General features: G+C 41.6%; 1 protein-coding gene across 7 annotated transcripts in view; it reads left to right on the forward strand.

Moving 5' to 3' along the window:
• Positions 1-25,591, forward strand: part of EFCAB8 (EF-hand calcium binding domain 8) — a 1,715,964-nt gene that overhangs the window by 771,373 nt on the left and 919,000 nt on the right. For all 7 annotated transcript variants that reach the window (XM_078651814.1, XM_078651813.1, XM_078651812.1 and 4 more), the window contains one exon: positions 22,383-22,531. In XM_078651814.1, the coding sequence (XP_078507940.1) occupies positions 22,383-22,531 (149 nt within the window). The remainder of the gene's footprint in view (positions 1-22,382; positions 22,532-25,591) is intronic.

The following is a 25,591-nucleotide window of genomic DNA, read 5'->3' on the forward strand; positions in this document are numbered from 1 at the left end:
TTGTTCCTGGTAAGGAAGACGCTAGAGAAATGGCGCCCCATTTTAGATCTCAGGGAGCTCAACACTTATCTCATCTCCCTATCTTTCGGGATGGTCTCTCTTCAAGACATTCTACGGCTTGTCACTCCGGGAGATTTCATGGCCACACTCGATCTCGAAGATGCGTATTTTCATGAACCAATTCACCCAGCGCACAGAAGGTTTGTACGGTTTACAGTAGCCAAGAGCCACTTTCAATTCAAAGTTTTACCTTTTGGTCTTCGCTCAGCCCCCAGGATCTTCACAAAGGTGCTGGCGCCTGTAGCAGCATTTCTTCCAAGAAATCACTTTCAAGTCTTCCCTTACCTGGACGACTGGTTGATAAAGGCTCCGTCCAGGGAGGCAGCGAGGGAAGCTGTTCGAGCATGTACAAGCCTGTTTCAAAATCTAGGACTCACTTTAAACAAAGGGAAGTCATCTCTGATCCCGTCCAGGACAGCACGCTTCCTGGGAGCCATCCTGAACTCTAATCTCTCAAAAGCTTTCCCAACCTTGGAGAGGCAGGAGAAATTGCAGACCATGGCGCTAGACATACGAAAAAGAAGGTGTCTTTCAGTACACGCTACAAATCTCTTCTAGGGGTAATTTTGTCATGCATTCCTCTAATTCCACACTGCAGATTGAGGATGTGTTCTCTTCAGGAACAACTGGACATCCAATGGAAGCAAATCCTTGGATCATTCGACGACAAGGTGGCCATCACCCCGACAACGAAAAGAGCGGCCTTGTGGTGGACAAAGCAAGAGAACTTGTCCCAAGGTCTATCCTTCGTAAGCGATCCGTCTCCTCAGGTGGTGACAACAAATGCGTCATTGGAAAGTTGGGGAGCAGTGATGCAAGACCTGCATGTCAGGACCGTCGACTCCATATCAATCTCTTGGAGCTAAGAGCAATTAAACTGGCTCTTCAAGCTTTTCTTCCTCGCCTAAGAGGTGCAAAAGTTCTCATCCTGACGGACAACACCACGGCCATGCATTACGTGAACAAGGAAGGAGGAACCAGGTCTCTCCCGTTGTCTCAGGAAGCTCAAGAGATCTGGGAATGGGCGATCCTTTATGGAATGTCGCTGCAGGCAGAACACCTGCCGGGGGTTTTGAACGAGATTACCGACAGACTAAGCAGGTTATCCACGGTCAGCCACGAGTGGGAGCTGAACCAGCGGGTACTGGACGAGGTCTTCGATCAGTGGGGCAAACCTGCAATAGATCTATTTGCCACACCGACCAACAAGAAATGCCGGTCTTATGCAAGCAGGCTTCACCACCGAGGATCATTGGGGAATGCACTTTCAATAGCCTGGTCAAGGACATTTGTCTACGCCTTTCCCCCCATTCCACTGATCCCGAGGCTCATCAGAAAGATCAAGATAGAACCATGCAAGATGATCTTGATAGCCCCTGCTTGGCCGAGACAGTTCTGGTACACAAAGCTCCATCTGTTGTCGCTGGTTCCTCCTCTTCCCTTGAGAACCATTCCGGACCTTCTCACAATGTCAGAAGGGCAAGTTTGGCATCCGAATCCAGAGTCATTGCACCTGACAGCATGGCTCCTGAACAGCGAGAATTTATGAATATTCCCATCTCGAAGGAGATAAAAGATGTTCTCTCCCAGGCTAGAGCTCCTTCCACGAACAAAACTTACCGACTCAAATGGAAGAGATTCTGCATTTGGTGCAGAAAAGAGGGTGTGGACCCTTTTTATTCAGAACCTCACCAGCTGCTGCCTTATCTGTTGTCCTTGGCTAACACGGGACTGGCCCATTCATCTATAAAAGTTCATTTGGCAGCGATTTGGAGGTACAGACGTTCTGGGTCTGGACCTTCTCTTTGGTCGTCCAGGATAGTAAAGCAATTTCTCAAAGGATTGTTCCGGGCGTACCCCCCGGTGAGGCCTCCGCCTCCTACTTGCCATCTGAATCTGGTCCTCACTCAACTTATGAAGGTTCCATTTGAACCGATACATCGATCAGACATAACATTTCTTTTCTTGGAAATTGGCTTTTCTTCTTGCCCTCACATCAGCAAGATTGGGGAGTTACAGGCTCTCACAATCCAAGAGCCGTTTCTCCAATTCAAAAGGAACACTGTGATCTTGAGAACAAACCCATGGTTTATACCCAAGGTGCCCTCCGACTTCCACTTAAATGAACCGGTTATTCTTATAGCTTTCTTTCCTCACCCTACTACACCAGCGGAGAGGTCACCACATTCTCTGGATGTGCAAAGGTGCTTAAAATTTTATTAGGATCGCACCAAAGGATTTCGGAAATCCTCCCAATTGTTCATTGCTTTTGGTGGTCCTGGCAAGGGTCTCCCTATATCAAAACAGGGGTTTGCTAGATGGATTACCAGTGCCATTCTACATTGCCATACTGCAGCGGGTAAACCACTGACCGGCAGAGTTCGATCGCATTCCACAAGATCAGTGGCTTCTTCAACAGCCCTCTTCGCGGGAGTGCAGATCGAGGACATTTGCAGAGCTGCTACTTAGAGCAGCGTCCACACCTTTACTAAGCATTACTGCTTGGAATCCTTGCAACAGGAAGATACGCCATGGGCCAGGCGGTCCTGAGGAACCTCTTCCACTAATTGGTGAGCTTTCCTTTCTATCCCACCTTCCGTTATTCTTAACATTTTGGGTCTTCTTGTAATGATGGCTATTGTAATGTATATTTATGCCACAAAATGTTTTTGTTATTGCTGATTGCTTGCTACTCTGATACAAAAGCATGGGAATCTATGAAAGTTCCATTACTGGGGCAAGAAAACAAGTTACTTACCTGTAACTTTGGTTCCCCAGTATTGGTAACTTTCATAGATTCCCATGCACCCACCCACCTCCTTGAGGAAAGCTCAGCCTTTAGCAGATATGTTGACTGTTACACGACGGCTACGAAAATCTGAGCTCTGAGGTTCCTTCAGGAGGGTTCTATGGGGTGAGACTCTTCTGATTGGCTGATGCCTGATTTGGTCTCTTTTACACAAAGAGGTGGATATGCTACAAAAGGGAATGAGGCCTAGGCCTTTTTCTTTCTCTTTTGTACCTACTGCTGTGATACTTTTGTTACCGAGACTCCCATTCCGACGACGGGGAATGATACAAAAGCATGGGAATCTATGAAAGTTACCAATACTGGGGAACCAAAGTTACAGGTAAGTAACTTGTTTTCTTATGATTGTGGTGCAGTGTGCCAGTCACACAGCTGGGCCCTGGTGCCACTGCACCTTCAGTACTAGTGAATGTTACTTAAGGTTGCATGAAAAGTACACCGATACAACCGCGGAGGTGAATGGATATTAATTTGATAAATCATTACAGTTTCAGATGCATCTGGTGCCGCCTTTTTCTTGCCCGTATTTGTTCATTTTTCCTCATTTCTTGATAAGCAATGGTCCCCCTAGCGGTCCCATGAACCATATATTTCCATGAACCGTATGCCACCAATTTTAAAGTGCTGTTGCGGGCATTTCCCCTGATTATTGCTAAATATATATATATTTTTTACATTTCTTTGCATTATGCCCAGGTCCCCTGTTAATTTTTCACTCATGCTCCATTTCCCTTAGTTTCCTCGTAAGTAAAGGATGATTACTCAATTATTTTATGATCAGGGGCATTTTATGCCATCCCACCATGGCATTAAGTGCCTGAGTTCAATATGAGGGCAGGCACAGTTGTCACTGGGAGAGCACTCTGGGACTGTTAATGCTGCATCGCCCAATGAGCAGAGGTCTATGCCAACTGCACCCAGGGCAGGACAAATGGAACGCCAAGCAGCCCTAGATCGCCATAGAAACCACAAAGATCCAAGAGCTTGCACTGGAGCCGAGGAGCTCCCATGAGTTCACGGCCTACTCGTTGCACACGCCTTCATTACACAGTTTTCTCAACCTAATAATGCTGCTGCAGCCATGGCGGGCACAAATCACATTTGGAAACAAGTAAGATCTCACACACAAATTTGAATGAGCTACAGTGCCGGAAGCAGGGGCTCCGGACAGTAGCTTGACTCCTCTGACAGGGGCTTGCAGCTGTGGGCGTGGAGTGTGCAGAACTGCCCCTGGAGGTGGGCACTATAGTTAAATTAATATTAAAAATACAACGGACTCTGTATAAACTTGCATCATGACGAGCGCCGTGCTGATTGTGTATAATTAACATACTTACTACAAAGGCCTTTATTAATTAAACATAACGGTCTGTTTTTTTAATTACGTCACTAGTTCATTTATTTAATTATTCATTATTTGCATAAACAACACCTTTTTGTGCATAAAAAATATTGAATACACTGACAACAACTTTATATACAATATAATCCCACAATATACATATTCACCACACATCCACAAACATCTTTGACCATCACACTCAAACCTCACTTATCCTCATACCTCATTAACTCAAAAACAACATCACCCCATAGGGGACAAACAAAAAGTCCCAATGTCAAAATTAAACAAACAATGGATGTAAATAATCTTCTAAGTACACTGAATTTCTTAGATTGTGTATCCTTTTAACAAAATCTAGAATTAATCACACTATTTGTGCATATTTTCTGTCTGACATGGGACCCGGTCGACGCGTTTCGAACCCGATGGTTAAGGGGGTTCTCCTCAGGACCAATGTATTCTACAAAAAATGAAATACACACATTTAGACATCCTTCTCTGACAGGTCTACATGCTCTCTACTCAGTAACAACCGGCTACCACGTCCCTACCTTCAAACGCCAGGGAATAGAGGCTCTTTTCTTTTATCTGGTGTGTGGTCACTAAACACAGAAGACAGGGAGACACAATGTGACAGAAGGGCAGATCATAACTTAACTGTTTAGACACTCTAGATCGTCAACATCTCTTTACTGGGGTTAAAAGCTCCAACTTACCCCTTCTCGTGAGAGGTGCTTCTAACTTGGCGCCAGTGTGTCCTATGAAAGAACGCATTTGTGAGTATTTTTGTGAACCGACCGTCCATAGTGAAAACGGCAAACGACCAAAACGTTGCTTACCATTATGCTCACTGTCACCGTGGAACTACGCCGCCGCTGCTTGTGGCTGCTCCGATTTTCAGGAAATGGTTCCTGCGAGTAACAACAGGTCCGTTTAGACACTACGCGTTTCCTGCCGCATTAAAAGTTACGCTATAAAAGACATCCTTTGGGCTCACCTCAGCGCTGGATTCTTTCTCTTCAACAAGCCAAACAATTTGCGGACGTTTCAAGCTTAGGTTCACATGATGCATTTAAACCAATCCGTTCTACTTCGGGATTGATCACGTGGCCGCCCATAGCGGTGTCATGCCGCCAGGGTGCTTGGATGTTATAGTCTTTGTTTGTGAAAAAACTTTATTGCTCCCTTTTCAAATGACGTATTTACATTGGACTGCTGAGATTACTGTTTCAGGGCCAAACAAAACAAGCGGCTGCCAAACCTCGATCTATCAGGCAGTTTTTTAGGGGCGGTTGATCGTGTTATGCCCGCACATTAAACCCATCAATAGGCAGGGTTTTTAACCAAAACTATATGTGCTCGGGTCAGGTACAAACCCATCACTTGAAAATGCGCTCATGCGTTTGCTTTAAAGATTTCACAAACTTCGTTGAGGCCAGTAATGGCTGAATTAAATTTCATAATTAGCAATGCTTCTCGTTGGCTAAGTCTTGCCTCGATGTCTCCACCGCGTTGATCTTTTTCAATTTTGGAAAGAACTGTCCACCGTAATTCTTCCTCCTTGTGTTCTTTCAATGTCCAGTGGTGCACCAGAGGTGCATTTGCCACGTTCCTTCTTATAGGTGATTTATGCTGTGTAATTCGCTGGCGTACCTCCTGGCTAGTCTTGCCAATATGTAGGTTAGGGTAAGGGCATAAGATGCCATAGTTGACGTTTCTTGTTTTACAATTCGTAAACACCTCATGTTTCCAGTGTACTCCTTCAAATATGAAGACAGATTCTTCATTTGTCTGTTCACAACAGGTGCATGTTCCACATTTGTGGTGTCCCACCACTGGTGATAATCCTAACATGCCTCTCAGGGTCACTCCTGGTTCACTGGGGAGGGCTGCCCGCACAATATCGTTAGCAACGCTTTTTTCTTTTTTAAAAGCAAATAATGGTGGATCAGTAAATCTTTCAACAGATGCCAGTTCTTTATGATCATTTTTTTCAATTGGTGTGCATTTGAGCAAAACGTCGTGACACATACGAGTTTTTAAAAGCTGGTTTAGCTTTCTTTTGCAATAAAGTCTCTCGTGGAACCCACCACGCTCTAAGCAAAGCATGCTTGAGCAATTTTTTGGGGTATCGTCTTTCCACTAGGCATTCCGGGAGTTTGTTTGCATGGATGAAATATTCATCCCTACTTGAGCAATTCCTACGAATTCAAAAAAATTGCCCGAATTGCAAATTCTGCTTTAAGCTTCTAGGATGATTGCTGGTTTAGTGAAGTGCTTTGTTCCTGTCAGTTGTTTTCCGGAATAATGTTGTTGCTAAGCTCCCGTCAGAAGAATACACCTTCACATCCAGAAAAGTTATCACTTTGTCTTTGTTTGAAGCAGTGAAACTGAACTTTATGTCATCAGTTCTGGAGTTCAGCCATACAATGAATTCATTCAGTTGCTCATGTGTCCCCGACCAGATTAGAAAAACATTGTCGATGTACCGCATATACTTTGTGATACAATCGATGTACAGATTGTTGTTGTATATAAATTTGTTCTCATACAGGTCCATAAATAGCACCTCACAAATCAGTTAGTGGGGGAGGATCACTTGTCCTGCATAACCTGGGTATACAGGTGAATTGGAAGTTCCATGGTAAAAAACCCTCATGCACGTGTAAAGTTTTTCGTGGTAGCGGTATATCTTGGTTCTCCGCCCCTTTATTCACGTGACTGCATAATCATCAGGTTTAGTAGGTATGCAACCTCCACCAGGAGGTATTCGCCCTAGGTTAAAAGCAGTAGTGATCAGTGATTAGTGGTGAATGTGAAGTTTAAAATAACTCGGACAGCCAGATGGTTCAATTTATTTTCCTGGATTCGAGTTAAGGATGAAAATATTGTAGATATGCGTAGGGAGAATAATTAGGATTATTACGCATTCAATTTTCGTGTTCTAAAATGGTCGACTTGTTTCAGCCCTCTGTTGCCTAGATAGGTCGGTCGGGCTTTCTTCAGGACCGTGTGAGTTATGTGTAGTAGAATGACGTATTAGTCCTCTACTTCATGGAGGTCAACTTGTGCCTGTGGATACAAATGGTGTATATAACTAAGGGAAGGTTGTGGGACGTTGTAAAATAATACATTATAATTCAAAAATGCAACATTAAAAATGGCAATACTTTATCGATCACTCTCCTTGCGGTCAGCCGCCACATACTCATACACACTGGTCCTCACGCTCAGAGTGGCCCATTGTGTTTAGCGTGTAATTTCAAGGTTCTGGCAAAATTCCCCTTCTCATTGTCAAACTTGCATCTAGTAAACTGTGCATAATAATCCCCAATATACATTTTATCAGGTTTTGTAAATATTCTGTTCATGTATTAGACTTGCATAGAGAGAGGCAGTGGTGTAGCCTCTATTATTGCTCACTGTACGTTAATGTGCCTGTTAAGTTGGCCGATTATTGAATCCAAGTAGTACTGATAGTTCATATAGACTACGTGCCGTCTGGGATGCACAGCGGTCCTTAGTAATTTTACTTCATGCCCGCAATATTGTGGACTGGTGTGACCCTGTTATGTTTTTAAGTATGTTGCCCATACGTCTTTTGCGCTTCTATTATTGAGGTATTATCTCAATTTATAAAACCATAGTTAGCGTTATGCTCACAGTTTAGGATAATCGCAGCGCTCACCATGTTGGAAAAGGTTTCTATTTTAGTTTTAGTTGGCATTGTGCATCCACTCTAAAGTTATTAAATCATTCTCTGTGCACACCAACCAATGCCCGGTTAACATGTACCTCTGCGCGTCCCTTGCTGCGCATCTACGGGTTACCAGGGAGTCGGGGGGAGGGAGCACCTTCTAAGAACAAATGTGCTACAGTTAGTAAATGTTAACAGTACTTATCCGTCTTCACTTCGTCTCCGAGCTCGCTCTTCCAGGTACCTGTTGCTCGTGGCCTCCCGCACTACTTGTGCTGACTCTGCCGTTCCTGGTCCCGGAGGTGGAATTCACGTCCGGGGCTGGCTATAATTCCTTTCCCGATCTATGGAGACTGAAAAAAGACTACGGGCATCTCTCCAATGTGTAAAAGAATAGAGAATGCTATGTGTGGAAATTAATTACAATTACAATGTTTGGTATTTACAGTTGGTGATTGGTTGTAATTGTGATGATGGCATTGTCTTGATTGGGCTCGTAATTTTAGTCACAGTGATGGCAGTCTGGTGTTCCCAGTTCGAGGTTCGCATTCAGTGTGTAAATAGTTTGAGGTGTTTAATTGGTGATATACACAGTTCATTAGTACGGTGCCTCAAAAGTAGCCTGGAAAATCTTGATAATCCTTCCAAAGAATAAATCATTCATTTTGCGATTGTCCCCGCAATGTATCTTATGACGTGGCTCTTTTTGTTCCTGATAGAGGATGTTGGTGTACCATAGGTTCAATTACCTGTTCAGGCTAACCCACGGAATATTGTCGTTCAGGCCCCCTTGCTCTGTACCCAGTCTATGTACCCATCTCTGTTCCTTCTCGAACAGGATGCGTTCTGCATTATGGTCCTTAATAGTTAGGGTTTCCAGAATTATCCATTTTAGATCATTCACTGTATGGCCTTTATCCAAGTAGTGGCTCGCCATTTTAGTTGTGGATTTTTTACATTTCACATTACTGCGATGCTCGCAGATTCTTTGTTTTGTTTTTCTACACCTCATGCCTATGTAATGCATGTTACACGGACATGTAATCATGTAAATTACATGGCTCATGTTGCAATTTGTATGGCTCTTCAAGGTCCATTTCAGGTGCGGTAGAAGTTGTATCTCTTTAGTTTGTTCTGTTAGTTGGCACACTCAACATGATCCGCAAGGAAAGTGGCCGACGATTGGTGGAAGGTTCCACATGTTAGTCTGTTTTTATAATGTCATGGTCTGGTATGAACCAGGATATCCTTCAAGTTGCGAGTTCGTCTATTTGCGAATCTTGGTTTGGGCCATGATATCTTATCAGAGGTTAATATACGCCAGTTCTTGTTCACAATTTTCTTGACATTGTTCGATGCTGGACTGTATGTCGTGACGCACGTCAGTAAGTCTTCCTGTGGCAGTCTGTTGGATGTTTCTAAAAGGCCCTCCCGATTTTGGTTCCTGGCTCTCTTTTTGCATTTCTTAATCACCTTTTTGGGATAGTCCCGTTCTGCAAGTTTCTTGCAGAGGACATTTGCTTGTGATTGGTAATCCTCTGTCTTGCTGCAATTCCTGCGCAGTCTGAGGAAATGACTGTAGGGAAGATTCTCCCTCAATGGGCGGGGGTGATAGCTGTTAAAGGACAGCAGAATGTTTTTAGCTGTAGGTTTGAAAAATGTCCTTGTGTGTAGAAGGTCATTCTCTACATAGATGGTTATATGCAGGAAGTCTAGGCTTCTCTTGCTGGCTGTGTATGTAAATTTCAGCCACTCGTCCCGTGTGTTGAGCCACGTATGAAAACTTTTCAGACTTTCCATATCTCCCTCCCAAATGAGGAGGATATCGTCTATATAACGCTTCCAAAAATAAATGTGGCGTTGGAAAGGGTTGTCACTGTTGTTAACGAACATCTCTTCGAAGTTACTGACATAAAGTCCAGCCACACTAGGGGCAAATGTACTGCCCATGGATGTTCCATGGCACTGCCTGTACATGGTTGTTTCATATTGAAAAAAGTTTTCGGTCAGTGCAAGCCTACAGCATTCTAAAACAAAGTGTCGAGGAGTTTTGTAATCCCAGTCCATATTGAAAAGGAGAGTCTCTAATGTGTTCAAAGTCTTTTGTTGTGGCAAACTTGTATAGAGACTCTCCATGTCTAATCCTACCAGGATCATGTTAGTTTCCGAGTAGGCTATTGGAGTCAGATGGTTGAGAAGGTCTCTAGTGTCTCTCAAATAGGTGGGGGTCTTTTGTGTTAAAGGTTTCAAATACTCATCAGCAAACTGAGAAAGTGGTTCCAGGACAGACCCAATGCCGGATACAATGGGTCTGCCTGGAGGGGGATTCCGTGCTTTGTGAGTCTTTGGTAGGGAGTAGAAATAAGGTGTTCTTGGTGATTTGGTTTCGAAGAATTCTGCTTCTTTCTTTGAATTCCAATTGTGTGTTTCAGCCTCCTCTACCATTAGTGCGATTGTACGTTGTAATCTCTGTGTGGGATCAGTTGTTATGATTTGATAAAACTTCCGGTCTGACAAGAGGTCCATACATTGCCTATGGTAACCTTCTTTCGAAAGGAGGACGATACCGCCTCCTTTGTCCGCTGGTTTAATTACAGTTTCCCCATCATTTTTGAGTTCATTGAGGGCCTTCTGTTCTTTTCTGGTTACATTCTGGAAAGGTTTTGCAACCTGATCCGTTAGGTCATCCAATTCCTTCATTACAGCTTGTTCAAACGTTTGTATTTTGTTGTAATCTAATTTATCTTAATACATCCTCTCAGACAGCTGCTCAGCAAGGATGAATGAGTTGTGTGTGTAGAATGTTAGAATGCCTGATGACTGTATGTTTGGAATGTGTGAAAGTGCTTGCTGGTGTGAGAGAATGACAGTTGGAGAGAGTGGGCTGAGCAGCAGTCATGCAGCTCCTGGTGGGTTTCCCTTTACCAACTAAATTACCTTCTTAAGATCTCCTATGGAACAACTATGGATTACAAATAAACCTCTACATGATTATACCACTTGGCTACACCTTGTCATCAATCCAGAATAACATACAACATTTTGGCGACGCTTGGAAACAAACCCTGTGAAAATCATTAGAGGTGAGAGGAATCGTGACATTTAAATGAAAATATATTATTTACTTGTGACTAAAGATAGACTGGCAATTTAAGTAAATTACAAGATAAGAAAAGAATGCCCTTGAGGATCCCACCAGTGTCCCTTAACACACGGACAGCCTACTAAGGGCAATTCAACCTCTTGTAATTGTGGAATTTGAAATTTTTAAACAACATAACAGTCACATTTAAGAGTTACTGTCTACGTTTTTATTTGAGCGCTACAATTGTCTGCAGCTTCTAACCAGTTTACTCAGATTAAAAAAAAAAAGTGACCAGCGATTTTTTTATCTGTTTCTTTATCTGAGTACAATCTTCGTAAATTTGAGATGTGAGCATGAAGTCAGTGAGAGATTTCGATATTGCCAGCTGTGTTTTTACTAAAAGATAAAGATCTACAATAAACATTAGTAGCTTGGCATTATTTTCGGTAAGATCGTTAATCAACTGTACCTTTGGATTCGACTTGAGCCACCCTTTTAAAAAGAAAATCTACGTACATTTTATTTTCAACGTGTGCCCTGCCGTCTTCGCAAGTAAAGTGACAGTTGGTTGATTGGAGCAGAGTGATCCTACCTAATTGCTATCTATAATCTTCTGATGATGTCATCCAGTACGCATGGGGAGTCAGTGAAGAACGTCGCAAGCATGAGAGCGTACGTCAGACACTCTAGCCGCTCTGGAATCTCTACTCTCCCCACGACAATCCGAACAATTCACTTGTCTAGTTGTGCAGGAAACTGTAAGTCACGTCACGTTTCTGTAACACCCTTGAGGATCTTTTCGTCTAGTGCAGTGTGTGCAGCATTATCTAGAAAATATTACAGAGTCCAAGGACCTTATTCTCACCGGCTACTCCTGAACAACTTTGCATCTTGACACTTAAATGATGTCATTTGACAACATTATTAGAGCTATATACAGCGCTAACATCGTCCTTCTTCACACGAGTAACTGGACTTCAGCAAGTAACTGTTGGTGAAAATCAACACGGATACCAGAAAAGATCCCTTGTCAATTAACTCGGGTGAGAGAATTCGCTCACCGGCGTACTTTCAACTTGCTGTGTTTTTTTTTGCAGGAATAAGTGACATTCTTGTGATATTTGACAGCATTTTAGCTTTGAATTATTATCATTCTGAGTTAGTGATGTATCTGTTTATAATGTTCACTGCCATTATTTGCCTATGTATGCAGTAGTTAGATGAAATGTCGTATTTTAGTGTTGTTTGGGCATGATTGCTTTGTGGGTAGTGGTATGTAGGAGCAGGTCTCCTTACTCTGGTCTATTCTCAGTGTTGGGTGGTGCGCACACTCTTTCACTGGTCCCTCCCTATATGTGCCTGATCTTATGTATTTCACAGTGTGAGTTTTATTCTTCTCGGCAGTTGTTTTTTTGTTGCAGTGACTTTATTTATATTACACTATAATTAGTGTAACTTAAAGTAGTATCCAACCCATGTTTAAAAAATACAGCAGTGTGGGCTTTATTTTTTTGCTGTGTTTTGGAATTTGCTAGTTTTCAATGTCATTTAGTTTGGGTACCTTAGGTGCGGTATTCAATGGACAGTATACTCTATTTTTGTGGCGTAGTTTACTCCTGAGCTCTTTAGTTATGAAAGAGTACGTCATAGAGTTTATGTTTTTTAAGAATGGTTTGCATACATTCTTCAGGTTTACACCCGTGGTGTCGTGGTGTGTGTTGTATTTTAAGCTAGTTGAACAATGACTGTAGTGTGGAGTTTATACTTCATGAATTTCATGTGTATCCTCTACTTTCTTTGTTCTACACTTTCAGTTATGCTTACGCCTAAGCGGTATATGTCACTCTTTACTATGGATGTGAAAAGACAAATTGTAGAACTTTTTAAGTTGTTGAATGATTTACATACAATTTTCAAGTTTTCACCCGTGATGTCGTGGTGAATGTTGTTATTTTAGCTAGTTGAACAATGACTGTAGTGTGGAGTTTATACTTCATGAATCTCATGTGTATCCTCTACTTTCTTTGTTCTGCACTATGCTCCAGCGCCTATTATTTTAAGGTGTGTTGTGAGGGGTGTTTACCTCCCGGTTAGCAGTGCACTTTTGTGTACTGCCTCATTGATGTTTGTTTAATGCCTCAGTTGCATTTTAAATTTAGATATCATCCATGGATATTGAAAGTGTTTGTGACATTGATAGTGCTTTGAGATATCTTTATATCATTTATTTTTATGCACTTTAGTCTTTGTCCCATTCATAGATTCAATTTTTAACAATTTATGTTATTGGTGGAGATGTGTGTAACATTGATTATCCACACGATGCCTCCTTTGTGCGAAGTTCGGAAACATAGTTGGGCTAGTACTTTTAGTACCTACTTTATTAATCTGTCTCCAACTATGCTTTTAACTAGCATCTTGTTTCTTTTTCTTTTCTCCCTTTTCTTGCTTGTACTAGTTGCTGGAAAATTTATTTATGCACATTTTCATTTGTTTTCCCCTAAGAGAGCAGAAGTGATGTGCTATCTTGCATGCAGTGCTTTCTCATGCTGTGTTTTCTGGCATTCTGTACTCTATTTAAATTTTCATCTATATATTTAATTGTATAATGCACTATGTATCTTGTTAATCAATTATCTTGGTTTTGATGCATTATCCCAATCATTATTGTTTGTTCCCTCTAAAGGAAGAGGATATGTTGTAATCTAATTTATCTTAATACATCCTCTCAGACAGCTGCTCAGCAAGGATGAATGAGTTGTGTGTGTAGAATGTTAGAATGCCTGATGACTGTATGTTTGGAATGTGTGAAAGTGCTTGCTGGTGTGAGAGAATGACAGTTGGAGAGAGTGGGCTGAGCAGCAGTCATGCAGATCCTGGTGGGTTTCCCTTTACCAACTAAATTACCTTCTTAAGATCTCCTATGGAACAACTATGGATTACAAATAAACCTCTACATGATTATACCACTTGGCTACACCTTGTCATCAATCCAGAATAACATACAACATATTTCAATAGGTACTTGTGAATTCATGGGACAGAATTTGGATTTTCTCCGTAATGAAGTATCTCCATCCATAGTCGGTATTTCTTGATTGGCAAAAAAGGCTTTTAGCTTGAGTTTACGGCAGAATTCTGCTATTTCGCATTTTGTCCTAAAGATGTCTAGGCTAGGCGTTGGTACATAACCTAAGCCCTTATTGAGAATCTTTATTTGATCGGGAGTCAGTGTCTTTTCCGTCAGATTCACGATGAGGGTTCTGGGCTCGGTCCTGCTTTCGCTTTCGTGACACTCCTGGTCTGTACTTTTCGTGTCTGGTCTGACCATGTTACTCCTCTTCGTCTTTGCCTCTGTGGAGCATGGCCTCCCCCTAAAAAAGGAAGCCATTGATTGTAATTCTGGCCTGTTTGATGTTGCTGTTGGTGGTTCATCTGTGGTGGCCCTTGAAAGTACGGATTCATCCATCCTTGGAAATGTGGATTGTATGGTTGGAAAGGGATTACCGGGGGGCCCATCTGGTAATGGGCCCACATATTCGGTCCTCGGCGATTACCTCTTCTACTCTGATTCCCTCTTCTTCCAAAAGTGGAGTATTCATCCCCGCTTGAGTCAGTGCCGTCTCCTGATGATCCACTATTGGAGCCGTAATTGGAGGCGTTGTCATTGCTTTTATAGTCTTTGCTGCTGTATGGATGGATTCGTTCAATAGAGAATCTCTTCAATTCCTTAGATAGTTTCTGTAGTTTTGTCTGCGTGAGGTATTCTTGAGTATCACTCATCTCTTTATTTATCTCTTCTAACTTGTTCTTGTAGACCGTGATATGTACCATGTTGTTCAATTTGGATTCGATCACTTGTATCTTTATTGTGAGTTCATCTGTAAGTTTGGTTGCTGTCTTTATAATGAGAACTAAGTAGTCTCTGGTGCATTTCCAAGATATCGCTGACCAATCCTTTCTGAAAGCAAGGTCCTTTAGGAAAATGCGTGGCGTGTTGGTTACCCAGAGGCCTCTGAGTGCTGCATTAACCCTTAGGTACTCGGTCATGATGATCCCATGGACTGCAGTTCTGACCTGTTCTTTCTTCAGTTCGGTCAGTTCATCCCATTCATTGGTGTTGGCCAGGGTCTGAGTCAGGCTACTGTCCACTAAGAGTGGTGGTCTGTACAAGTTTGCCACAACAAAAGACTTTGAACACATTAGAGACTCTCCTTTTCAATATGGACTGGGATTACAAAACTCCTCAACACTTGTTTTAGAATGCTGTAGGCTTGCACTGACCGAAAACTTTTTTCAGTATGAAACAACCATGTACAGGCAGTGCCATGGAACATCCATGGGCAGTACATTTGCCCCTAGTGTGGCTGGACTTTGTCAGTAACTTCGAAGAGATGTTCGTTAACAACAGTGACAACCCTTTCCAACGCAACATTTATTTTTGGAAGCGTTATATAGACAATATCCTCCTCATTTGGGAGGGAGATATGGAAAGTCTGAAAAGTTTTCATACGTGGCTCAACACATGGGACGAGTGGCTGAAATTTACATACACAGCCAGCAAGAGAAGCCTAGACTTCCTGGATATAACCATCTATGTAGAGAATGACCTTCTACACACAAGGACATTTTTCAAACCTACAGCTAAAAACAGTCTGCTGTCCTTTAACAGCTATCACCCCCGCCCATTGAGGGAGAATCTTCCCTACAGTCAATTCCTCAGACTGCACAGGAATTGCAGCAAGACAGAGGATTACCAATCACAAGCAAATGACCTCTGCAAGAAACTTGCAGAACGGGACTATCCCAAAAAGGTGATTAAGAAATGCAAAAAGAGAACCAGGAACCAAAATCGGGAGGGCCTTTTAGAAACATCCAACAGACTGCCACAGGAAGACTTACTGACGTGCGTCACGACATACAGTCCAGCATCGAACTATGTCAAGAAAATTGTGAACAAGAACTGGCGTATATTAACCTCTAATAAGATATCATGGCCCAAACTAAGATTCACAAATAAACGAACTCGCAACTTGAAGGATATCCTGGTTCATACCAGACCACCACCCATGACATTACAAAAACAGACTAACCTGTGGAACCTTCCACCAATCGTCGGCCACTTTCCTTGCGGATCAGTGTGCCAACTAACAGAACCAACTAAAGAGATACAACTTCTACCGCACCTGAAATGGACCTTGAAGAGCCATACAAATTGCAACACGAGCCTTGTAATTTACATGATTACATGTCCGTGTAACATGCATTACATAGGCATGAGGTGTAGAAAAACAAAACAAAGAATCTGCGAGCATCGCAGTAATGTGAAATGTAAAAAATCCACAACTAAAATGGCGAGCCACTAATTGGATAAAGGCCATACAGTAAATGATCTAAAATGGATCATTCTGGAAACCCTAACTATTAAGGACCATAATGCAGAACGCATCCTGTTCGAGAAGGAACAGAGATGGGTACATAGACTGGGTACAGATCAAGGGGGCCTGAACGACAATATTCCGTGGGTTAGCCTGAACAGGTAATTGAACCTATGGTACACCAACATCCTCTATCAGGAACATAAAGAGCCACATCATAAGATACATTGCGGGGACAATCGCAAAATGAATGATTTATTCTTTGGAAGGATTATCAAGATTTTTCAGGCTACTTTTGAGGCACCGTACTAATGAATTGTGTATATCACCAATTAAACACCTCGAAATATTTACACACTGAATGCGAACCTCGAACTGGGAACACCAGACTGCCATCATAGGCGGATTACTGTGCAAGCGCTCATTGGATCCAGGTTGGATTATGCCAACGCCCTTTTCCTTGGCCTTCCTGATTATTTGGTCCAGCGCCTGCAGGTGGCACAAAACTCTGCTGCACGCGCCATTTTTGGCCTGCACCGGCGAGCACGAGCTTCTGGGTTGCTGCACACGCTTCACTGGCTGCCTATCCGGAAGCGGATCATGTTTAAATCCTTGACGCTGATGCACAAAGCATTGTTTGGTTTAGGTGCTGGATACCTGCGGCGAAGATTGGCCTTCTATCGCCCAGCCCGCTCACTGCGGTCCGAATCTCTCTTTAATGCTGTGGTCCCGCGTGTGAGGAAGGCCCGCACTGGGGGGCGCTCCTTCAGCTTCAAGGCCCCCCAGTTGTGGAACTCGCTTCCGCTGGCGCTTCGCAGCACCTTCAATCTGCTTCAGTTCAGGAAGAGCCTGAAGACCTGGCTTTTTAATCTCTAGACCTTTTCTGGTGGGTTTTTTCTTTTTCTTCGTTGTATCTGTTATTCCTTGTTGTGTTATTCTACATCGAGCTGCTTGTGGAAAGCGCCGGGACACTCTTTTAGAGTAGCCGTGCGCTATATAAACTTAATATAACATAACATAACATAACATAACATCACTGTGACTAAAATTACGAGCCCAATCAAGACAATGCCATCATCACAATTACAACCAATCACCAACTGTAAATACCAAACATTGTAATTGTAATTAATTTCCACACATAGCATTCTCTATTCTTTTACACATTGGAGAGATGCCCGTAGTCTTTTTTCAGTCTCCATAGATCGGGAAAGGAATTAGAGCCAGCCCCGGACGTGAATTCCACCTCCGGGACCAGGAACGGCAGAGTCAGCACAAGTAGTGCGGGAGGCCACGAGCAACAGGTACCTGGAAGAGCGAGCTCGGAGATGAAGTGAAGACGGATAAGTACTGTTAACATTTACTAACTGTAGCACATTTGTTCTTAGAAGGTGCTCCCTCCCCCCGACTCCCTGGTAACCCGTAGATGCGCAGCAAGTGATGAGCAGAGGTATGTGTAACCGGGCATTGATTGGTGTGCACAGAGAATGATTTAATAACTTTAGAGTGGATGCACAATGCCAACATGGTGAGCGTGGCGATTATCCTAAAATGTGAGCATAACGCTAACTATGGTTATATAAATTGAGATAATACCTCAATAATAGAAGCGCAAAAGACGTATGGGCAACATACTTAAAAACATAACAGGGTCACACCAGTCCACAATATTGCGGGCATGAAGTAAAATTACTAAGGACCGCTGTGCACCCCAGACGGCACGTAGTCTATATGAACTATCAGTACTACTTGGATTCATTAATCGGCCAACTTAACAGGCACATTAACGTACAGTGAGCAATAATAGAGGCTACACCAATGCTTCTCTCTATGCGAGTCTAATACATGAACAGAATATTTACAAAACCTGATAAAATGTATATTGGGGATTATTATGCACAGTTTACTAGATGCAAGTTTGACAATGAGAAGGGGAATTTTGCCAGAACCTTGATATTACACGCTAAACACAATGGGCCACTCTGAGCGTGAGGACCAGTGTGTGTGAGTATGTGGCGGCTGACCGCAAGGAGAGTGATCGATAAAGTATTGCCATTTTTAATGTTGCATTTTTGAATTATAATGTATTATTTTACAATGTCCCACAACCTTCCCCTAGTTATATACACCATTTGTATCCACAGGCACAAGTTGACCTCCATGAAGTAGAGGACTAATACGTCATTCTACTACACATAACTCACACGGTCCTGAAGAAAGCCTGACCGACCTATCTAGGCAACAGAGGGCTGAAACATGTCGACCATTTTAGAACACGAAAATTGAATGCGTAAGAATCCTAATTATTCTCCCTACGCATATCTACAATATTTTCATCCTTAACTAGAATCCAGGAAAATAAATTGAACCATCTGGCTGTCCGAGTTATTTTAAACTTCACATTCACCACTAATCACTACTGCTTTTAACCTAGGGCGAATACCTTCTGGTGGAGGTTGCATACCTACTAAACCTGATGATTATGCAGTCACGTGAATAAAGGGGCGGAGAACCAAGATATACCGCTACCACGAAAAACTTTACACGTGCATGAGGGTTTTTTACCATGGGACATACAATTCACCTGTATACCCAGGTTATGCAGGACAAGTGATCCTCCCCCACTAACTGATTTGTGAGATTATATACCAAGGAAATTGGATGGATCACGATTTTTCCTTCTCCCCTGCATTGATTTAACCATAAATAGCACCACCAGCTCTGGCGCAAGGGGACAGCCCATGGCCACTCCCTTGGTCTGATAAAAAAATTCTGAATCAAAAGAAAAATAATTCCGTTGCAAAGCAAATTTAGCTAGTTGCAAAATGAAACTTGTGGGTACCCTCGTCGGTTGTTCCCTTTGTTCTAGAAAGAATTACAGGGTTTCCAAAGCCTTTTCCTGGGGAATTTGCGTGTACAGGGAGACCACGTCCAAAGTTACCATTAATTGTTTTGTCTCATCAAATTGTACAGATGCTATTCTGTTAAGGAAGGCCGTAGTGTCTTTAAGATGTGCCGGGATTTCATAGATGAATGGTTTTAAGAAAAACTCTATATACTTTGCCACAGATTCAGTCAAAGATTCACAACCCGACACTATTGGTCGGCCGGGTGGATCTATTTCGCTCTTATGCATTTTTGGCAGAACGTAAAAAAACGGAATCCTCAGGTTCTTATTTTGCAGGTATATGTATTCTTTCGGTCCTAAAATGCCAAGTTCATGCCCTTTTTGAAGAATGCTAAAGAGTTCGTTTTGTAACTCACTCGTGGGATTCTTACCAATCCGTCTGTAACAACTTATATCGTCTAATTCATGTCTGACTTCTCTTTTATATTGGTTAATATCCCAAAGGACCACCGCTCCGCCCTTGTCCGCCTGTTTGATCACTAGCGATTTATCGTTCTTTAAAGATAAGATCGTATCTTTCTCAATTTTTGGAAGATTAAAGTTGACATAATGTTTCTTATTCTCCATGGCCGCTATTCAAGAGAGAACCGTCCTTTCAAAGGTCATTACCTCCTTAGGAATCTTGTATCCTGATGGGAAAAAGGTTGACTTTTTGCAGAGGCCCGTGACCTCCATGGTGTTTAATTCTGGTGTATCCTTAAAGAACATTTTTAGACGAATTGTTCGGCAAAATTCCATTGTTTCAAGCTTCATCTTCACAAAATGTGTAGGTCTCGAAGGGACAAAAGACAATCCTTTCTCCAAAATTGATAATTCTGATGTTGACAAAACCTGGTTTGATCGATTAAATACTGGAGATGGTTTTAGCTCTTGTAATATTGGCGACGGGTGGTCATCTCCCATGGTTGATGATTGAAACGCATAGGACCCCTTGTTCTCTGCTGGCCTCAACCTTAAAAAGGCGTTGAAATTTGTTGTTGCAGTTGATTTTGATAGTTCCCTCTACGATTTATACTACTCCTAGTTTCGCTTGTGTCGGTCTCCCCTCCTGAGGAAGAAGAAGTGTCTGAGAAAGTCAGAAATTTAGTGCGTGATCGTCCTTGATTGTCCTGAAGAAAACGTCTTGAATCCGGTCGGGTTTAAAAGTCTTGTTGTAAATATGGATAGACTGTTTCCAATGAGAAATTCTTTTTGCCCAAATCGAATGTATTGCTTTTCTGGATGACAGTATAATCCTCAAACTCAAGAATTTCTTTCTCAATTTTTTCCAATAGAATTTTTGCATCCGTAATTAATTGGTTATTTTGAATTTCTGTTTCCAGGGCCGATATCTCTTCTAGTTCCTAATTGTTCCTGCACGCAGATGTTGTAGCAGGAAGTGACCGTGTAGGTCAGTCCTTATCTGTTTTTTTACATAATCTGATCAATTTATCAGATTCATTTTGGGTCTTTGCCGTCAGACTCAAGGTAGCGGACGCGGAAACCGGTGGTGCACTGATCAGTTTTTGGATGTGTTCTTCGCTGTAAGCGAAGGTGTCTTTTTCGGACATACTAAATTCAAAAATTCACACAAAAGAATAAAAACAAATAGACACATGACTAACAAATATGCACACTTTCACGAGACAAACTCTGTGTAAAGGACCTGTCTACGTCAATGTGATGGGTTCACTCCTACCACAATGGACCTCGCGAGCTGGTGCCCGCACTCAAATCAAGAAAAGACCAAAGGGCCTTGACTCGGACCCAGTAAGGCTGAGTCAATTTAACAAAGGAACAGAACAAATGCCAATACTGGACTAGACTTTATACATACTTACTACAAAGGCCTTTATGAATGAAACATAACGGTCTGTTTTTTTAATTACGTCACTAGATGATTTATTTAATCATTCATTATTTGCAAAAACCAACCTTTTTTGTGCATAAAAAAATATTGAATACACTGACAACAACTTTATATACAATATAATCCCACAATATACATATTCACCACACATCCACAAACATCTTTGGCCATCACACTCAAACCTCACTTATCCTCATACCTCATTCACTCAAAAACAACATCCCCCCATAGGGGACAAAAAAAAAGTCCCAATGTCAAAATTAAACAAACAATGGATGTAAATAATCTTCTAAGTACACTGAATTTCTTAGATTGTGTATCCTTTTAACAAAATCTAGAATTAATCACACTATTTGTGCATATTTTCTGTCTGACATGGGACCCGGTCGACGCGTTTCGAACCCGATGGTTAAGGGGGTTCTCCTCAGGACCAATATATTCTACAAAAAATGAAATACACAAATTTAGACATCCTTCTCTGACAGGTCTACATGCTCTCTACTCAGTAACAACCCGCTACCACGTCCCTACCTTAAAACGCAGGGAATGGAGGCTCTTTTCTTTTATCTGGTGTGTGGTCACTAAACAGAGAAGACAGGGAGACACAATGTGACAGAAGGGCAAAACATAACTCAACTGTTTAGACGCTCTAGATCGTCAACATCTCTTTACTGGAGTTAAAAGCTCCAAATTACCCCTTCTCGTCACATCCTCAGACACGATTAAAACACGAAAGCGGACGAAAACTGTGGTTAGGCTGTGCTGCTTCCGGATAAAACGGAAGTCACTTATCGCATGCACAGCCAACCATAAGCCTGCTAAGAAGAGCAAGTCCACAGTTGAACAAATGGCAAGCGGCAAGAGAAAGTACCAGGTAGTTTCACCCCTGATACTGATTACTGGAAGTCTCAGAGAGACAGCGCATGCACGCTGTCAAGCCGAGGCCTAAAAATGGAGTCATGTTCATTGCAGTTATCTGCTGTATCCTTCCACCTACACTTACAAATAAAAGAACCCAAGATCTCGTAATGTAATTTATCAAAATGGAGTTGATGTTTAATTCTGTGCTTCCTTTTGGTCTACTAGCTCTAATTTTAGTGACCTTTTGAATATGTGATTTTTTTATGTTTTTCATTGAACACAAGTATTTTACTTTTATAGATCATTTGCTTTTGGCTGTCTGCTGATTAGGTATGCCTACATACGCTATTTGTTGCTTACATTCTTTTTAAAATGTTTCTCCTAATGTAGTGACTGGAGGAATTGATCCCAGTATTAGAGTATGGAACCCATTTGTCACCACAAGTCCAGTTGCAGTAATGAAAGGTCACATGGCTTGTGTGACTCATCTCTTGGCAAATGGAAAGGAACACATCATCATCAGTGTATCAAAAGACAAGGTACGAACATTCAAGCTAATACTATGAATACTTGTACAGAACTAAAATGTGCAAAGAAAAATAAACAAAAACCCACCTGTGCACTAAACAGCGCGGTAGCCACGCTGATGTTAGGAATGAGCTGGGGCATGCCAGAAGGGTGACTGTATATTTATTAATGGACCATAAATATGCGAGATTGAAGTTGACGGTCCTTAATCAGGCCTCTTCATCTAATAACATCCACTGAGCATCCGGGGAGTACGTTCAATCAGCAATGTACTTGTGCTGCATCTTGAAACTAATCTAGTATAAGGAGCTTTAATGTTCATTTCAATTCTTCAGTAGTTTACCTTGACCATACTGTGGTGTAAGCTATGGGTGCTTTTACATATACCTGTTTCTTCAGTTTCTGATTAGCTTTGATATTTATAAATGGTAGAATATATCGAGATGTATGTTGAATCTTGCAATATAATTGTATGCATATTTTTAGGTTACATATATTTAACAACAAAATAAATATATTGCTAGCAACATTTTATGTCTTAAAAAACATAATCCATCCAGTCAAATCACTATCCTAACACGTTGTTTTTTTTTAGTTTAGAAAGCTTTATTGAATCAAATAAGCCAAGTAAAACATCAATACAGAAACACAATCAATAATGGAAAAAGAAAAGGAAAAATGGGAAAATACAATATGAATGTGGAATATAAAAACAAGAACCCCAAGAGGGGAAATATAAAGAAAATACTGAGGGAAAATGCTTTTTTTAAAAACTTTTATGGAGTTAGGTAAGGAGAGAAGTTAGGGAAAAAGAAAAGGAAAATAAAAGATTGAAAGAGAGGCCAGAAGAAAGGGGAACAGAAAGTAGGAATATAGAGAGAAAGAGAGAAAGATAGAGAAAAAAGATGAGCCATATCAGGGTAGACATCTGGAAAGAAAATCAGTTAAGGGTAACCATAACAGATCTCTTTTAATTAAAAGAGAGGTAGTCGTAGCATGTGCACGATCAAGTCTGTGGTGATGACACAATAAGGTCCACCAGGCAGTAGAAGAGATCTTTGAGGTATCTTTCCAGTTTGAAGTAATAATCTGCAAAGAAATGGCTATAAACAAATCTATAAAATTACGAACATTGTGTGAAACATTCCAAATAGGGGAGGAACCACCTAGAAAAATGTGAACAATATCAAAGATATGATTGGAATTTAAAATCTCATTCAGTTTACACCAAATATGCTGCCAAAGAGATGCAACCAAGGGACATTGAAAAAACATATGAAACAAAGTGCCATCAGGATGAGAACATGACCAACAATGGTTGGAGTCTAGGACTTTGAACTTAAAAAGGTCATGTGGGGTAAGAAAAAGTCTATTATAAAAGAAATAAAGAGTCTGAGTGGTGCTAGCTGAACGGGAAACATTGTGAATTTTAGACCAGATGGATTCCCAAATTGGAAAGGAAAAATCCTGTGATAGATCCTTTTCCCATGCAAGTTCAGGTTTGGATTTTGGGCGGTCAGGAATAGAACGGGAGAGGATCTTATAAATGGCAGCCGCTTTATGTGGGGAGGTAAAAGCTAAAGGAGTGGAATCAGGTGGGACAATATCTGATAGGGTGGCGTGGAATGAGGAGAGGGTAGATAGCGCTATTTTGAAATCAGGAAACTGGGGAGAATGTGTATTGGATATTTGAAACGAGGAGCAAATGGTAGGGAAATCCAGTAAGGAACCATCAACAAAGAGATAATCTAAATACAATATGCCTTTGTCAATCCATTCCTTCAGCACGTTGGTTTAAAGGAGAGGGAAAGCAGGGAATGGTGCGCCTATACTTATACTGTGCAAAGTGGAAAACAGACTCGGCCACTTTTACTACCTTAATGGATTACAGGGAGGTAGTCAGTCAGTTTGTATTTTATCTTCTGCCGGAGCAAGAATCCAAAAACTCTGGTGCTTAAATTTTAACTGAAAGCTAAAGTTTTCTGAATTTTTTAGATGTCTCTGGACTTTTTTGAATGTCAAATTAAGCATTTTTGTCAATAGAAGAGTGATTTTTCTTGATTTCTCCGGAGGTATCTCCCTCTTCATCTGTGATTCCAGTCGCTATGCCCATTCTTCTTGCCATGGGTCTTTCCTGTGGTTGAAAACTGTACAAGAAGGAAGACCCTATTATAGGTTTGGTTGGCCTTCCAGATTCTCAGGCGACTACAACACCTATCACAAGATATTCTACAGAAGACTCAGGGACAGAAAGGTGGTTTGTTATATTAACAAACAGGGAGATTTAGGAAACTGATCTGATCCTGCACCTTTAGGGTCGTTTACACAAGAATGGACATGGGGTGCTCCTTCCTCTAACCCTGAAAGGAAGAGTTGACACACTGCTAGGCATGCTCAATGTTGAAGATTATTTTTAATGTAATTGAAAGCTTCAAAGAACTTCTCATTTAGCAAGAAACATCTCAATATTGAGAAATTTCTGTCCAAAAAGGCATTGCTCATTTTAGTAGTAACATTGAGAGCATTTCATGGGGTTGTTCCAAAGGTTTTTAAGGAGGATCAAGCCGCTGTAGTATTCACCTGAACTCCGATTTGAAATAGGTTTGAGGAGCTTCAAAGGCCAACCACATGGCTCATACTCTTCAGACACTTTGCCTGTTACTCAAGAAACAACGCAATCGTCTTTCATGAGGCTTGCCTCCCAAGTCCCTGTGCCAGTCCTTAGTCTGCTTTCTCAAGACACAAGCATAAAAACCAAAAACTCAATAGATCAATATTGATACCTACTGCCTGGTAGTCAAGACATCTGTCATATTTGAGACACTGGGAACCATGCATCAATCAAGACCTATTATAGCACTAGTTCTCAGCCTTCTAGAACATATGATGAATACCTAAATCGTGCACTCATTGATACACATAGTCAAGAGGCGACAGGGAAATAAATACAGTGCAACAGTGTCAGATTCAAAGTTCGTAAAGGATAATCAAATACCTGACTCTATAGCGACTGCTGCTGCTAGGAAGCACAATGTTCTTAGCACTAGATGTTCTCATTTACCACTCCCCAC

This window comes from Lissotriton helveticus, chromosome 7 (assembly GCF_964261635.1).
Source record: "Lissotriton helveticus chromosome 7, aLisHel1.1, whole genome shotgun sequence".
Classification (NCBI taxonomy): Eukaryota; Metazoa; Chordata; class Amphibia; order Caudata; family Salamandridae; genus Lissotriton; species Lissotriton helveticus.